General features: G+C 58.6%; 1 protein-coding gene across 2 annotated transcripts; it reads left to right on the forward strand.

Moving 5' to 3' along the window:
- The first annotated feature begins 6,330 nt into the window (after positions 1-6,330).
- Positions 6,331-10,505, forward strand: SIX2 (SIX homeobox 2). Of its 2 annotated transcripts, none has more exons than XM_057743755.1 (2): positions 6,331-7,154; positions 9,293-10,505. In XM_057743755.1, exons 1-2 carry the CDS (start codon positions 6,595-6,597, stop codon positions 9,621-9,623), a joined length of 891 nt encoding a protein of 296 aa, XP_057599738.1. In that variant the 5' UTR covers positions 6,331-6,594; the 3' UTR covers positions 9,624-10,505. The 2 variants fall into 2 exon arrangements, with proteins under 2 accessions (XP_057599738.1, XP_057599739.1); XM_057743756.1 differs by having other exon boundaries at positions 6,331-7,019.
- Positions 10,506-16,904: the final 6,399 nt, after the last annotated feature.

Below are 16,904 nucleotides of genomic sequence, written 5' to 3' on the forward strand. Positions count from 1 at the left end.
GTGTAAACACACCATCCCATCACATCCCGATGACAACAGCCTCAGTTATTGAGCACCTATGTTCAACCAGATGTTTCACAAACTTTATCTCCAATCTCCAATGCAACTCTATTCAATAAGCAAACGCTGAATGCTTATTGTTTGCCAAGCACTGCTTCTTATCCTCATTTTATACATAAACAAAATAAGGCTCCAAGACTGAGTGACTTACTAAAGTGATGGGTCTAGACCAAGGACCCAGGTCTGTCTGCTGCCAAAGCCCACATCCTCTGCCCCATCCAGCCTACCTGCTCCACATGTGAGCGTTTACTAACAGTGCAACTGGATTAGAATGGCTGGAACAAAGACGGTAATTGCCAGAGGGCCAACCACACCTGTCACCACAAACCAGAATGCCATGGTACTACCCGAGGACATCTATTAGAGCCTTACATTGACCTGGTCCCTCTGCAGCGGCCTCGTTCACGCGTTTCCCTGAGCTACATGCCTCCCGCCGGCAGGGCTGTATCTTGTTTCTACCTGCTTTATTACAGCATTCTCACAGCACTGTGCATAAATTAATCAGCACAGATTCTTCTATAAGAAACAGCCACTGGATTTTAGCCTTAATTCACAGAGACAACAAAATAACATATTGGATTTCCAAGTGAAGAATAATCTTGGCTTTTTCCAGGTTCCCTTTGCAAATGCAGAACTTGGTGGAAACCCCTGTGTGGCGGGGGGTGGGAGTGCCCTCTGGCCCAGGTGATACCCAAGTCAGGAGAGCCAAGAGCAGTCACCAGCCAGGGGGAGGGGTGTCGCTGATGAGTGGGACTGATGCATTGTAATTAATGGTAATAAAAATAGATACTGCAGTGAGAGAGAAGTGCCAAGCCAGGAATCCCTACTCTCAGATAGAATTTCTCACAGGTAATGGAAACAAGAAAAAAAAAAGTCACTTCTTACAGGAAACCTGATCTACACGTTGCCTACAGAGGATTTTTGTAAAGTAACTAAGGAAATGCAACTAAAGACAGCAGCTCCACAAAAATTAGAATAACTCTACTTGGAAAACCTTCTTTCCTGCAGCCCAAGGCAACCTGGTAACGCTATAAGAGCAGCGTGCTAGGTCTGTAGCTTCTGCGTAGCTCTGCGGAGACTCCAGCACCTAGTACTTCTGGTTGGAGAAAGCCCTCACAGCTCTGAGTCTTCCCCTGCGAAGAAAGGAGGGCAAGAAGGGGGCTGGGAGCGAAGCACAGGAGGAAAGAGGAGGAAGAGGGCCATTCTCTTATTGGCCTGGTACTTCCCAGTTGTTGCTGTCAGTCAAATCCTATTGGTCATTCAGGCATCCATTCGAACATTTCCTGGACGCCCACTGTGTGCCAGGCAGATCCAGAGTCTCCAGGGGGAACATGCGAGGGTGAAAAGCCGGTGACTGTCCCCCAAGGATCGTGGGATCAGACCCTGGCAATCTAGTGCGCCTCGGGACGACTGTGTGTCTGTCTCCAAGGGAGCACGCGCCCCACTTCTCGTGTCCTCTCTGCCTGTGCGTCCGGTTAGTGCTGGGGGGCGGTGAGCAAGGAGGACCCGGCGGGCCCTCCGGGCGCCCTCTCCCTGCTCGGTTAGAGGCCTTCGGGAAACCGAGCACCGACCCACAGACCCGGACTCTGGGGCCCGCCGCGTGGGGGCGCTCGCGGGCAGACCCGGCTGCAAGCAAGGCCGGGGTGCACAGGCCCTGCGCGGCTCCGCGGAAAAAGCCCGGCGGCGGACTTCGGCGGCTTCCTGACCCCCGAAGCCAAGAACCTGGCCCCCCCTCCCGAAGGCGGGACCCCCCGCGACCGCGCCCCGCAGTCCCCAACCCCTTCCCAGGCTGAGGCGCCCGGCGCGCCCTGCCAGCCCGGGAGGGAGCGCGACGCGGGCAGGAAGGGCTCCGGGACTGAGCCGTGACCGCGGGCGGGGACGCAAGGCGGTGAGTCGGGCCGAGCGTCGTAGGCAGGCGGGCAGCGTCCGGGGCCCGGGGCCCCGTCTCAAGGCCCGCTCGGCCCTGGCGCCGCCCGGGGCCGACTCCCCGGCTTGCCGGCCTCCAGCCCGGCCTCCAGCCCTAAGTTCTCCCTCTTTTCGTTTGAACAAGATCCCCTGTGAGCCGGCGGCCTCCAAACCGTTTGCTCGTGAGGGCGCTCCAGGCCGCCGCGCGGGTCCGGAGCAAAAGGCCCGCAGGGCGGAGGGGCAGCGGCTGTCCCCGCGGGACCCCGCTGCTCCGGCCCTCGGGGGCCCGGGACCGTGCCAGCCACGTGCGGCGCAGGCGACGCCCCGTTTCGCGCTGTTTCCCGAGGGCGGCCATCCAGAGCCCGGTGCCCTGCATCTCCTCCCGGGCTCGGGGCGCCGCGGGAACCGTCTTCAAAAGCAGAGAATTCCTACGAGCGGACTTCCCCCGCCCAGACCTGCCCCAAACGTCCGCCAGCACAGAGAACCGTGCGATGCGGGGGTGCTGCAGACGCCAGGGGGCAGGCGGCCGGGCGGTGGCAGGAGCCCGCTTTCAACGAAACGCGAGCGAGGCCCATGCAGGAGGCCGGGAAGGGGCGAGTGTGCGCGGGAGCAGGGCTCTGCGGCCGGCCCGCCCCGGGCTTCGGGTGGTTGCCCCCTGCTTCCCCACGCCCGGGCCCGGATGCCCCAGAGATACAGAGCCTCGGGGAGGGCCTGAGGCGGGCGGCACCGGGGCCAGAGTCTGCCCAGGGGATTTCTTCAGTCTGAACAGGCTGGAAGAATAAAGGAAACGGAAAGGAAAGGAAAGGAAAAGAAAGGAAGGGAAAGGAAAGGAAAGGAAAATAGTTCTGGTCCTCTGGTTTGGCACGGAGCCCACCTCCGTCTCTTTTGGAGTTGGAAATAGCCGGCTAGCAGCTCCTTCTTTCCGAAAAGCCCCAACCCAAAGTCAAGGAAACCCTTGGGAGGCTGGTTCCGCTGCTTTCTGCCTTTCTTCAGAAGTCCTGAGGTTGCGCCATGTACCACCCCTGGGATGGGCAGTGGGTGCCATCTATGGGTGCCCAGCCCCAGATTGTCCCTGACCAAGAGTCAGGGGCAAAGGCATGCAGTCAGTGTGGTTTCATTAAAGCTCACCCATCCATCCCTGCTGCTGCTGCCTTTTAGGAAGTCTGTCCCAAAGGACTCCTGGCCCACCTTGAAGGTGAAAGGAGACATTTCAATAAGGCCCAAATTTCCACAGGTCTACAAAAGTTTTCTCCTCCCCAGCCATGGAGCTTCTCCTATTTGTGCAGTATGTCTTAGGGGAGGGATAGATTGCATATTCCATAGATTCCTTGCATTGGGGTGGGGTAGACCCATGGTGTCTGGCACCCTCAGGCCTCTCCAGCAGCTGCTCTGAGCACTGGAACCTGGGGCTGAGATTGCCTTAGAGTCAGGCTGGCATCTATCAAATCCTGGAGGACCCAAGCACCTGCCAAGTGCTCTGTCCTGTGGCAAAGGCTGTCAGGAAGGGGGCTAGTCATAGGGGGTGCTGCCAAGTGTAAAGAGACCCTAGCTGAGCTCCGAGCCTTTTTTAGGGCAGGTGCTCAGCTGCCTCTGCTGGCAAGAGGTTCTAGCCCAAACCTGCTAGAACCGGTGTCCTACACATATGGGGGAAGGGGAGAATGAGTGGCATATAGACACACCCATGTGTTGGGCAATGATGTTACAGGTTTGCTGTGCTTGCTCTTTTCATATGGTGTACACTATGTTATCCAAGATGGTGGTGCCACATGTGTTCTCCTGTCAGGTCTGACCCTTGGGCTCAGCACCCAGAGGCCACAAAGAGAGCAACACTAGAAGGGACAGTAAGTCTGAAGCTCCAGAAAATCTGCCTTAGCTGAACATGGACAGGACCCAGTCCTGAAGGAAGTTCAATCTTGAAGCTCCAAGGGTCCAGGGAGGGGCATATTCCCAGTGGAAGCTGTGGCTGAGGTTGCAGTTTACTCACTTTTCTAAAGGGTAGTATGCTTAGACTCACTCCAGCAACAGAGACATGAAAGATCACGCAGGCCTCATCTAATAGAGAGAATGAGGTGGAGACCATAAACTGGCCCAGAGTCTCACACCAGGAAGTTATTGCCCAGTCCCACTCAGCTGCACCAGCCTAGGGTGCTCCGCCACAGTTAGGACCTGATCTTGCCAAGATGTAAGACAGCCACAGACCTGCCTGCCAGTCATTAAGCACGTGGCTGAGGAGGAGGTCTTGGAAAGAGTAGGTTGCCCTTCCTTGGGACCAGTAAGGCGGGCTCTGAACCTCACTGCAGCCAAGGGTAAGTACTTCCCCATGTCTTCCGGAATCCTCTAAGCCCGACTCTGGGGCGAACTCTGAATGGCAACACACAGAACTCTGGATAAAGTGGCCTGGACACAGCAGGGCTCCTCCCAGCAGACTAAGGCAGGCTCTGAACATGCCACCTGAGATTCTACAGGGAGCTGTCCCTGCCACTGGCTTGGAACATACTTTGATAACACGGTGGTCTCAGTATACCTGGACAGGCCCTCAGAGGCAAACGTCTTAGGGAGAATCCCAGGGTTTCACTCTTTCATGCCCACAAGTCCCCCAGAAGACTTCCAGAATGCTAGAGCAGGAGGGAAACTTTGGGAAATGTTACTAAGGGTTAGAGGAAGAAATAGGAGCCTTGCTCAGAAACACCAAGCAAGGTCAAAACTTGAACCCAGGGTTCTGGGTCCCCATTCCGGTGCTCCTAGCATAAACTTCTGAGTAAATTTAAAGGGGGTAGGAACCAAGAAGTGTGGCCTAGATACAGATTCCACAGTCCTAAGCTGAAGGCAGAGCCGGGGATCTGTTTTGGCTTGAGTCCTGGTACTGGGAGCCAGCAAGGCTCCAGCCTGCAACAGCTCAGAGCCAAGAGGGGAACCGGAGGTGGAAAGGACCAGTCGGGGAAGGAGCTAACCCCCCGGCTTTTCAAATCCGTAGAAACCGCCGCAACACCCCCTCTTCCACTCCAGCTCTCCCACCTACTCGTCTGCCCTTCTCCCAGAGAACCAGCACCACGTGTTTACACTCGCTGGCTGACAAAGAAGCAAAAATCAAGATTCCCTTTTTAAGCCCCTCATTCCGGAGCTTGGTGACCCGGTTCTCATGTTGGAATTGGCCAGAGCCGAGTCGGAGATGAGAGGCCGGAAGGTGGGGGATCTTGCCTCCACCCTGTCCTCCCCGACCACCCACCGGAGAAGGGCCAAGACCATCCTAGATTCCCTGCCCTCTCCTCCCTGCGGGCAGACCACCGGCGCTGCCCACCGTAGTCAACTTCCGTAAAGGCCACACGGAAGTGCGGGGCGCTTCTTGGGCCTTGGGACCCGTAGGGTTAAGTCTGAGTCCCCGCCCAGCGAGGAGCAGAGAGCTTTCAGCCGGGAGGTACCGGCCGCGGGGCAGCCGGCCCGGTTAGGAGAAGGAGGAAAAGCGGGATCCTCCAAGAAGTAGATTCTCAAGCGTCCTCTTGTAGCCACTGCCAAATTTTCCCCAGCTCTCTCTCTTACTCCCTCCTCCTTTCCCTCGCGGACCGCCCGGGTCCTGGGCTCCTAGGATGGGGGTGGGGCACTGTCAACAGGAAAAGCCAAATCTTTAAGTTGCCCTAGCGCGTCCAAACTCTCCCGCCCCACTGGTCGGCTCCTGGGCAGAATCCTTCCGGCAAACAGCAGCCCTGGGAGCGGCGTGATGACCCGAGGGACATCCGGCGGGGCCTTGCAAAAAGCTGCCCAAACTTTCTTCCCTCTCGTGGCTCCCTCCACGCCACTCCCCCCCTTCTTCCCGGCACCCCCTCAAACAGCCCTCCTCCTTCTCTTCTCCCCTCTTCCCTCCCCACCTCGATCCTCCCCTTTTCTTCTCCGCGCGTCCCCACTCCGCCCCCCCCCCCCCCCGCGTCCAGCTCCTCCCGTGCTCTTTGGGCGTCCGCCCCGTCAATCACCGCCGCCTGCCCCTGCCCGGCCCTCTCCGCCTCCCAGGCTCTCGGAGCGGTTCCGGCTCCCTTCTCCGGCTGCCCTACGCTTTGCGCGGAGCCCGGCGATCTGTCAGCGGAGCCGGCTGGGGGGAGCCTCGTGGCCCGCCGGGGCTCGGGTTACCAGTGACTGACAGCGTCTCCATGGCGAATAATTTGACTCCGACTATTGTCTGGCGCGGGCAGGCCTCGGGTCAGATAACCAGACCAATCAGGGCGCGGGCCGCCGCGCCTCATGCCCGCTTAGAATAATATTATTAAAAAAGCAGCGAGGGAGCTAGACGGGAGGGAGAGCGAGCGAGAAGCGAACGAGGGAGCGGCTGGCTGGCGGGCTGGCGGGCGGGCGGGCGGGCGGGAGGGCGCGGAGCATGCGGAGCGGCGCCCCGGGCGGCCCCCGGGCTTGGACGAGGGCGCAGGCGAGGTGCGCGGGCGGCGGGGGCGCGGAGCGGCGCGGGACCCGCGGCCGGCGCGGGGACGTACTGCAGTGACTGGGAGTTCGCCGGGAGCCAGCGCCAGGCCAGGGGTCCCCCCGCCCGCCTTTTGGCCGGGACGGTCGGGCGGGGAGGTGCCCATGCCGGACGGCGCGGCGCGCTGAGGGCGCGCGCGGACGGACGGCGCGGGCTCAGCCGGCACCATGTCCATGCTACCCACCTTCGGCTTCACACAGGAGCAAGTGGCGTGCGTGTGCGAGGTGCTGCAGCAGGGCGGCAACATCGAGCGGCTGGGCCGCTTCCTGTGGTCGCTGCCCGCCTGCGAGCACCTCCACAAGAATGAAAGCGTGCTCAAGGCCAAGGCGGTGGTGGCCTTCCACCGCGGCAACTTCCGCGAGCTCTACAAGATCCTGGAGAGCCACCAGTTCTCGCCGCACAACCATGCCAAGCTGCAGCAGCTGTGGCTCAAGGCGCACTACATCGAGGCGGAGAAGCTGCGCGGCCGGCCCCTGGGCGCGGTGGGCAAGTACCGCGTGCGCCGCAAGTTTCCGCTGCCGCGCTCCATCTGGGACGGCGAGGAGACCAGCTACTGCTTCAAGGAAAAGAGTCGCAGCGTGCTGCGCGAGTGGTACGCTCACAACCCCTACCCCTCACCCCGCGAGAAGCGCGAGCTGGCCGAGGCCACGGGCCTCACCACCACGCAGGTCAGCAACTGGTTCAAGAACCGGCGGCAGCGCGACCGGGCAGCCGAGGCCAAGGAAAGGTATGAGTAAGTAGAGCTTCGGCGCCAGCTACCCCGGGCTCCAGGGAGGGGGTCCCAGGGCGTCCGCTCAGCCCCTGGAGAGGCCTAAGCCGACCCCTCTAGTCGCAGCCGGGGCCCTGCTGCAGCCTGGCCTGACCCGGAAGGCGCTTGCGGGAGACCAGATCAGAAATTTGTCCAAAGCGGGCAAAGCAATCGGGAAGTTGTCAGCTAACTCCCTGGTCGCTGATGAGCAAACGTGGAGAAGCAGCGAGCTTCGGGGCAAAGGCAAGACGGTAGGCCCGGATTCCAGGCAAGGGGGACACAGCAGGCAGGGCCTGTTAGTCCTCCGAAGGTCGGAGGACAGAGGGTTTTGTCGAGGACTATGGGGTTGCGGGTTTTAGACCGCCTGTGAGAATTCACCAGCACTTCCCAGAACTTCCCGTCTGCCTCACTCAGCTCCATGCTTTGTGATTAGGAGTCAGGACTGGGATTGGAATTTTACTGATATGACCTGGATATGGAGAGGCCTGGAAGAATTTTCCTTGTCTGTATAGGGAAGTGAATAGGCAAAGTCTTTTATCCCGCACTGAAAGGACCAAGAAGTGAAAGGCTTGGGGAGGAAGTGTCAGCTCTAGGAGAGAAGAGAAACACATGTCCCTTTTTCTGCCTTGTTGGACCCAGCAGCCCTTTCCTAGCCTGCCAAGGCCTTAGCTCCTCTCTCCAGAGGCTCTGCCCTCCTTGGCGGGTAGGTCGGTAGCTCTGGGGTGAGCTGAGAGCAGCAGAAGGGCTGGAAGTTGCTTGTCCTCTGGGAAAACCAGGACTTCCTGAACTGGCCTTGCAGTTGACCATGAGGCCCTTGTGGCTTTGGCCCCTCCGAACCCCAAATCTGGAGGGGGAGATGGGAGAGAAACCGATTGTGGGAACAGAATCCAGCCTGAGTGTAACAGCAAAACAAGACACCTGGGGTCTGTGGTATGGGGTGTGTGCAGCCCAGAGTGAATGGTCAGGGTCAGAGTGGGGGTGCTGAACAGTGAAATCAGAGGTGGGGGGGGGTGCTTCAGGCTGACCCTGGTCTTTAAGACCATGGGGTTGGGGTATCCAGAGTTGTAAGGACTCAGCTGCCAGCCCTGTGGGAAGTTCCCTTCCATGAAAACAGAAAGAAAAAGCCCTGGGAAGCCAGTAAAGAGAGAATCTACCCAAGAATTCAAATCTCCAAATCTGGGCAGGGGCTGTCGGTCAAAGGCAGGGCAGGAGGTCGGTTCTCCCTGCTGAGGTCCCCCTCCACCCAGACTGGCATGCATCCAGAATCCTGAAGAACTAAGTTCTCAGGCCAGGCCCCAGGTGAAGGCTGAAGAGTCCCTCAGTTTCTGGTATGGTGGAAAAGTCTAGGCCAGGATTAGCAATCCCTTTTGTTCTTTCTTCTCCCTTCTCCCTGAAGCTGCCCTCCACACCCCCAGCTTCAGGCCCCCAGCTGAAGTTTCTGCTGTGCCACCAGGGAAAGGGAGTCCTGCATCTTTAGGGCCTCGTTCCTAGGCCCAGCAAGGAAAACCCTAACAAGGCCTGCCGGTTTGGAACTAGAGGGAAAAGACCCTTAGCTCCAGGAACCTGTCCCTCAGGCAGGGTTTTCCCTCAAGCAGAGAAAAGCAAAGGGAGGTGAAGAGCTGTGAGAAACCCAACTTCGAGTGGACCCTCAGCCTAGAATCTAGGGTCCCTAGCTCTCCTGGCCCCACTTCTCCGCAACAAACCCCGGCTTGAGGAGCCAAGAGTGATCTGAAAATCCACGCATCTTCTCTTCCTCCCTGTTCCTCTCCTCTGCAACTCCACTGAACCCTGCTCCCCTGCCGCACTGCTCTGGAAAAGAATAGTTAGCCACTCAGTGGGGGTGGGCAGGGAGGGCAGAACACGCGGAGAGCAGAAAGATATTCGTGAGATTAAGAGCAGGAGAAGTGGGGAGATAGAAACGATACAGGGAGAAGGTATAAGAGAGAGAAATCGGGTCTGGAGAGACTGAAAGAACCAGACCTCAAGCTTGGCCGAGAAAAATGATAGACACCGAAAACCCCCGCAGGCAACGCGCGGCGGCTCTGGCTCCCGGCGACGCGGCGCCGGGCGGCCTCGGTTTCCCCGCTGACGCGGCTGCTTTGCTCCTGCACTTGCAGGGAGAACAGCGAGAACTCCAACTCCAACAGCCACAACCCGCTGGCTGCGTCGCTGAACGGAAGCGGCAAGTCCGTGCTAGGCAGCTCAGAGGACGAGAAGACGCCGTCGGGGACGCCAGACCACCCGTCGTCCAGCCCCGCGCTGCTGCTCAGCCCGCCGCCGCCCCCCGGGCTGCCGTCCCTGCACAGCCTGGGCCACCCTCCGGGCCCCAGCGCCGTGCCCGTGCCCGTGCCGGGCGCAGGCGGCGCCGACCCACTGCAACATCACCACGGCCTGCAGGACTCCATCCTCAACCCCATGTCGGCCAACCTCGTGGACCTGGGCTCCTAGAGCCCCGCCTGCCTCTGCGCGCTTGCCTTCCGGGCTGGGCGCTCGGGACCTGAGAGGGACCGTGTCCGGAGGGCGCCCCGCTCCGGCGGCCCCACCAGGTACTGAAAGACCCGCGCGCTGAGCGGGCAGAATTGCCGGCCCGAGCAGGGCGGATGGCTCTCTGGTTTAGTCTCTGTTCGGGATTTATTTTCAACAAGTTGCTCTGGAGATCCTTTGGAGGCCTGGGACCGGGTCTTGAACCAGGGAAGGGAATAAATTATACACCATGCTCCTATTCTCTCTTCCGCTCCCTTCTCTCTCTTCCCTTGCCTTCCTTGCCCTTTCTTCCCCTTCCTTCTCTTCTCTCTTCTCCTTGCCCTTTCTTCTTCTTTCCCCTTTTCACTGTCTCTGTTTCCGTCTATACTTCTGGCTTGCCACCTCTTGCTGGGTTTCTATTACTCTATCTCCGTTTTTCTGTTTTTCTTTTCTTTTCCTCCGCCAGCCTCTTGCACCTCGCGGGCTGTACCCCTCGGCCTTTCTCCTGGTGCCTGGCGGTCTGTTCGCCCTCCCCCGTTCCTCACTTTACTGGAGTGGGAGGGGGAAGAGCAAAGACAAGACAGGGCCTTTGAACCCGGGCTTTCTCCAGAGGCCCTCCCCCGGGGTCAGCTGGGAGCTGCAGGTGTAGCTTTGCCTGGTAACTTAAGTGAAAGAAAAGGGAGGCGCGGAACCCCTTGAACGCCGCTTTGCCTCTTGCGCCTCTGTCTTGGTGAGGTCTCGCCACGCGCCCTCCTCCTCCTCCTGGGACTGTGGCCACCGAGCTCCTGGTAGACCCTGCCTCCCCTCCCGAGCCGCGGACTTGCCGTCTCCCTGTCGTGCCCTCCTGTGAATGTTCTTCGGGAAATATTTCTGCTTTTATTTTATAATAAAATTAGAAATCATAAATATATATATATATATGGATATATACCACGAGGCCCGTGAGTCGGGAGTGCAGCTGTGTCTGATTTCCCTACAGGGACTCGACACCCCGGGTGGACCGTTTTGGGCAGCGAAGCCCCGTGAGTCCCGGAAACCGGGAGGCGCCTTCCCACACACACAACGTGTATGAGTCAAAAGGTGAAGGGACTGAATACTTTGAAACCTCCTGCCCCAAAGCCCTCTGTCCCCTTTCTTGTCCGGGAAGCTCCCTGCAGGAGCGAGGAGGGGACCTGTTCCTCTTGGGGACTCCTCTCCCCCCACCAGCCGAGCAGTGCCCTCACCTGCCTCTTTCTTTACCTGGGAATGGGGGTAGGAAACGAGAGGCTGTGTGCGGAAGGTGGGTAGTGTGTTTGGAGATGCCAAGGATGGGGAACAAGTCGGGCCTGGAGGATCCCTGAAGGGTAGACTCCTTAGCGGTGGTCGCAATCCCCAGAACCAGGCGAGACGCACTGGGCAGATTCTCTGGCCGAAAGGGCAGCCGCTGGTCCAGTCGCGAAGCCCGGGCCGTGCCTGTGGCCGTGGAGCAAAGGTCTTTACGCTCAGAAACCTGCTGGCTTGGCGTGGAGATGAAGGGGCTTGGGGAGAAGGGAAGTCCGGGGGGCGAGGAGAGCCGGGCGCGCGCGAGGGGCGCGTGTTCTAAATGGGAACAAGCTGATGCCTGGGCTTGGATGGTCAGGCAGAGGAAGCACCTCCGTTTGTGGTGCGCCGTAGGTGCCTCTGCGGCTGTAAATTAACCTACAGTACTCCCTCCCCTTTCGGGGATGCAGCCCCCCTCCCCATTAAGCGACATGTCTAAGCCCGTACAGGCAGATCCGAAGCAGGCGGGACTCCTCGAGGAGGAAGTTGCGGCTTTTTCGTCTCAGGTCTTGGTGGCTGTTGGTACCATATATGTTCCTCCTCCGCGACCAGGACACTTCCAACCAGACCTGCTGGCCCTGGGTGGGAAGGGATGGAGGGGATGAGGCTCTCTTCCCACCCCGACCCCGTGATTCTGGAGGTCGGGGACCTCTCCGGCACTTTACTTTGGTGAAATCAGCGCTCGAGGAGAATCCTTTTGCGCTCTAGGAGAATCCTTTTGCGCCGACTTTCTAAATATCAAGGATTCCTTCCCAGTTGAGACCCTCAGGGACGCGGGCAGCTGGGCGGGCTATTGGAGAGGGAGGCTTTGCCTCAGTATTCCCTCTGTGCAGTCGTGGAGGTCAAGGGAATCCCCAGCAGGATAAGACCACACCAAGCACCCCATGGCCCCTGCACCCCAAGAGGCCACTCCTGTGGCCTCTCCTGGAGGCTGTGCTCTCAGGGGACAACTCAGGTCTTCCTGGGCCGGTGGCCCCACCCTCATTGACTGGCGGGGTGTAGAGCTGCTACTGTGTGAGGGTCCAGACAGGCTCAAGGGAGCAAGAAGCTGCCGTGAGTCAGCAAGCTGAGATGACAGGGTGTCGTTACCTCTGGAAGGGAGAAAACACAGTAGTCCCTGGAGCCCACATCACCCCTACCTGGCTCATATTTTCCACGCTCACAATCACAGGCAAACAGGCTCTATACCAAGTTTCACAAGGACACGTACACATTTATAATTCGATTCACTGTGCCATGCACTGTGGGTAGCTCAAAAACACTCACCCACTCACACTTGGTGGCCATACAGGGAAATACCATACTTTGTTACACATACATTCACATGAACACAAACAGAAACAAACACACGTAGACACTCAACCATTTTCACAGACACACAAACACATACCCTTGGGTGAAACACTCTCCTACACAGATGTAAGTGAGATACCTACACAAACAAGCCCATCCCTCATCCTTGTACTCACACGCACAAACACAAACCTGCATCTCCCCAGAAGCCTGCAAACCCACCCTCACACCAGTGCCCCTGAGAGCAGCCAGTCCCAGCCCACTGACCTGCTGGGGCCACAACACAGCCTTGAAGCCCAGCTGGCCCGGAAGACCTCCACTCCAGGCAGCTGTGGCCCAGAGAGATGGTCCTAACCTGAGGCTGCAGATGGTCAGGGACCCCACCTGTGGCACCCTCACTCCAGTGGCCCAGGTGGAATCAATGGAGTTTGCCAAGAGCTCTCACTCGCCAGTAGGGGGCCGGGTGCCAGTCCTGGAGCTTTATTCCAGCTTAGTGGCACTACTTGTTGCAACTTCCCTCTTTCCCTCCCCCTTGGAAAGCTAACTCCAAAAATATTTATTTAAAAGGGGAAACTATGCAGAAGTCCTGAAAATAAACCCGAGTAGCTACTCACCCACTGTATAAATCTATACAAACCAGTCCTCCATTTCCACACTCCACTAGACCGACCATGCCAACTGGACGTAACTTTTGCACAGATGTTGCCAGGTGAATGCAACCATCCCCCATCGGTGTTCACCAAACAGGGTTCTCAATGACTAGTCCCCCCTCCCCTCTGCTGGTAGCCACTGAAGCCAGGAGTTTTGCTCGCCACCTGAAGGGACGCAGCAGCTAGAAGCGGGAGTCTCCCTTTCTGCTTCCCCAACCATGCTCACCAGGTCCCATATCCACACATCCTTGAAGGTAAAACCCTAATAAAGGTAGAACCCAGCCCTTGAGGGCAGCTGGCTGGCTCTTCTGCTTCCGGGCCATAAAAGCCAAAGGCTACTGAGGGCAGAGGGGAGAGTGAGGGCTGGCCGTGCTTCCCCGCAGTCTCCTTCCCTGCCCCCCACTCAGCACCCCTTTCCAGGCCTCAGGTCAGGCCTGGACCTAGTGTCCCTACCTCGAAGAGCATCTCCAGGGAGTGGTCTAAAGAGCAGGTGGTGATGGCCCACCGCACAAGAGGAGGTTAAATGGAGCCAGGGAGATCTGAGAACACCAGTCTACTCGGTCCTTCGTTTAACCCAGTCCCTGTTTAACACCATTCCGGCCCCCGAGAAAAGCAGGGACCAGCTGTGTGGGGCCCCAGAGTCAGGACACAGCAAATTTGGCCTCCTGGATTCCACCAGTGCCCACCTCTTGCTGAGATGCTGCTGGGGCTCCAAACAGAAGACTTGTGACTATTTCTGTGAATATTTTGTGAATACTTTGAGGGGCACGTGGAGGACAGAGGAGGGCTTGGGCTCATGACTGCGTCCCTTCCTTTTCTCCTGTTCCCCATCCCAACGCTATGGCTTGGGTACCCTGGGCGCTAGGAGCTGCATAGGGACGCTGGAGAGGGAAGCAACTTAATGCAAGAGGATGTACTGGAAGATGTGAGAAGGCACGAGAGAGTGTGTGCACAATAGGGTGAAAAAACACTTGCTGGTGCACATAGATGGGGCCGACTTGCACAATGAGACCGTGGCTCTTTTTGAGTACATAGGTGTGTGGATGAGCCAGTGAGCTGCCAAAGGCACTCGGGGAGACAGAATATGGCTTGAAAAAGGAGGCGCCTGGGGCTGAAGGAGAACCAGCCTCTCCTCTCGCGCCGCGGGAACCCAACCCTGCACGTATTGGTCCTGATTCCTGGGGCCGCTGCTGGAGGCGGGCAGGGTGAGCGGGGAGGAAAAGAGAGTCTCTGTGTCGCTGCTGCTGGGGGCTGCGCAGTGGAGCCCAAAAGATCTCGAGTCCCTGTGTCAGGATCAAGGCCTCGCTAGCTGCCTCACGGGAGTCTCTTCTGGAAACTCCGTGGGTCCCTGTGCGGCTGTAGCTCGAAAAAAGTTTCTCCTGGGTTGTGGGGTGGAATCGAAGAGGAGAGGGTCAGATTGGGTGCCATCCAATGGGGTGAGTTTTCCACTCTGTTTCCCCTCAATCTCGGGAGCAGGGCTGCTCCGCCGCCAGTTGAGAGTCTAAGACCGTGTCCATGAGCCCTTGCGAAGCCCGACAGGCGCCCCTCGTTGCCCCAAAGGCTCCTTTTCTTGGAGGACCCACAAAGCCGACAGGCTGGCACAAGGGCGGACACGAAGGAGGACGCCTTCTTTAGGATGCTAGCAGCCCTGGCAACGGCTGGGCTGCTAGCATCCGGAACTACCAGCGGCCAGGCCCATCCGGAGTACCAAGTGCTTCCTCCCTCTGTGAGTAGCGTGCACCCGCTCGGACTCTGGCAGGCTGCAGGGAGAAGTTCTGCGACTCCGTCTGCTCCCGGCGGCCGAGGCCGTCGCAGACCCGGCCGCGCGCTCGATGCCAGGCCCGGCGCGACCAGCTTTCTGGGACAGGTGAGCCGCGCGCAGCTCGAGATGACGCGAGGCTCTGGGGCCTAAGCACAGGGGAACAGGGGACCAAGGGACTGGGCAGCCCCATTCCTCTGGCCCTTGAGCTAGCGGCCGAGCTTAGGGCTTGGGAGCCGGAACGCTTGGGACGCGCAGCGGGCGATGAAACCATCCGCAGCTCCATAGCCATCCCGACTCCGGGCACTTCAGCTCTGCCCGTCCAGGGCACTCAGGCCCGACTGGCCCACGCCGGGTTTCTGCAGTCTTCGGACGGAGTGCTGCCTCGGCTGCCCCGGCCCGGGAGTCCGCCCAGCCGCCTGAGGTCCTATAAAGGGAATGACGGGTCAGACAGGAAGGCAAGAGCAGGCGCGGGGGCGAACCTTGCAGAGGTGCAGGCCCTTGACTCCCTTCCTTCAGAGTTTTTTTCCCAAGGCTTTGTGTTGGCTGCCCAGCCAGGACCTCTCACTAGTTCAAAGCTCATTGCTGGCAGAATTATGCGGGTAGTTTGCCCTGGGCCGTGGAGACGCGGCCTGATGGTGCCTTCGTGGTCCCCAGAGTAACAGGTCATACCTGCCATTTCTTGAAGGTGTACTCCGCATCAGGCACTTTACACACCTGGTATCTGTTTAATTCTCACAGAGGCCACACAAAGGAGCTGTTATTACTGGTACGTGAAACTGAGACGTCAGGTTGGGGAACTTGCCCAGTCAGTCACATTCAAGCGGCGGGACCTGCATTTGAACCTGGTCCCTGCTAGCCTGCAGCGCACGTTTTCACAGGGTACCGGCTGCAGGCGAGTGCGGTGCCCGGGAGGGGAGCGGCGCCTGGTCCGGGGCCCAGGGTGGTAGGAGCGGGCGCAGATGACCCCCGCGGAGGTCGGACGCAGCCCTCAGCAGCACGCAGGGCGATGCGAAACGCGGGACCAGCTCTGGCTCCGGAGCCACCTGCGGCAGGCAGCGGAGCTCGCAGCCTCGGGGCCCCGCGGAAGTCGGGTGAGAGCGTTTATCTCCGCAACAATCAGCATAATTACCCCGTTCCCTCAGTTGCGCTCTCCTGTGTAGTCTTGACGCACCTTCGAGTACTACGAAGCGCATTTCGACCAGCGCGGGTTACTCAATAGTAAAAATAGAACCTTGGGACCCTAGGGTCAGCCTGCTGCCGCCTCCCTCTTCGCCCTCCTGAGACTCCGGCCCTGTCTCCGCCACTCTGCTTGGAAAGATGAGGCTGATCCGGGGATCCTGAGGGCTGAGAACTGAGTCCTGGGTGGGACGCTCTCCTCTCTGTCCGCCCCCACCCCACTCCCATTAATCCTGTGCTGCGAACAGGGCTCTCTGTCTGGTGGGCAGTAAATAAAGCATCATTCAGTTAACACAGGTTTACTGCTGGGGTGCGGGGAGGTCAGAAAGGAGGGGGAGCCCAGACGCTGTGCTTCAAAGATCAGAACACACAGGGCCCGTCCGCGTCCCGCTCCTTCCCCCTACCCCCAGCACAGCCACTGGAAGCCCCCATTCCCTTCTCCACCAGAGGAGCTGTAGGTGGTACAAGCGCGCAGATTCCACCTGAGCTGGGCGATTCTGTCAGTTTCAAGATAGGATGTATGAAATACCCTATTGTCCCGAGGCAGAGCCATTGGTGACCCTGGAAAGCTGCCCTGAGACACCTGAACCTGATGCAGGAGGTCACCGATCCAAGCCTAAGGAAGAGAGCGAGTGGGCGGAGACTGAAGCTGGGCTTAATTAAGAAATCCAAAGGGGAAGTGTGAGTCACTCCTCCCTTCTCGTCCTGAGGGAAGAGCCAGACCCTGATGGGGGTGGGGGAAGGGAGCTGGAGGGGATTAGAAACTGAAAGGGTGAAGCTGAATAGTTTCTAAAAGCAAAACAATTCCTGGTGTTTGTGTGGTACTCTGCAGGGTGTCAGTGGTTTCAAAAACTTCCTGTTATTTAATATCCCCCATTGTATAGGGTAGGCAGAAAAGGAATTCTCCTCAGTTGACAGGGGAGGATAGGAGGCTAAGGAAGGTGGTATATGTGACTTTCCGGAGGCCCCAGAGTTAGCGGAGGCTCTTTCCTCTGCACTCTGTTGTTGAGTTGACTTCTTGAGTTTGGGGGAAATAGCAGACACCAAACCAGCCCAAAGAGTAGAGATTTTTCCCCTGGGGTTGGA

The sequence above is a fragment of the Hippopotamus amphibius genome, chromosome 7, assembly GCF_030028045.1.
Source record: "Hippopotamus amphibius kiboko isolate mHipAmp2 chromosome 7, mHipAmp2.hap2, whole genome shotgun sequence".
Classification (NCBI taxonomy): domain Eukaryota; kingdom Metazoa; phylum Chordata; class Mammalia; order Artiodactyla; family Hippopotamidae; genus Hippopotamus; species Hippopotamus amphibius.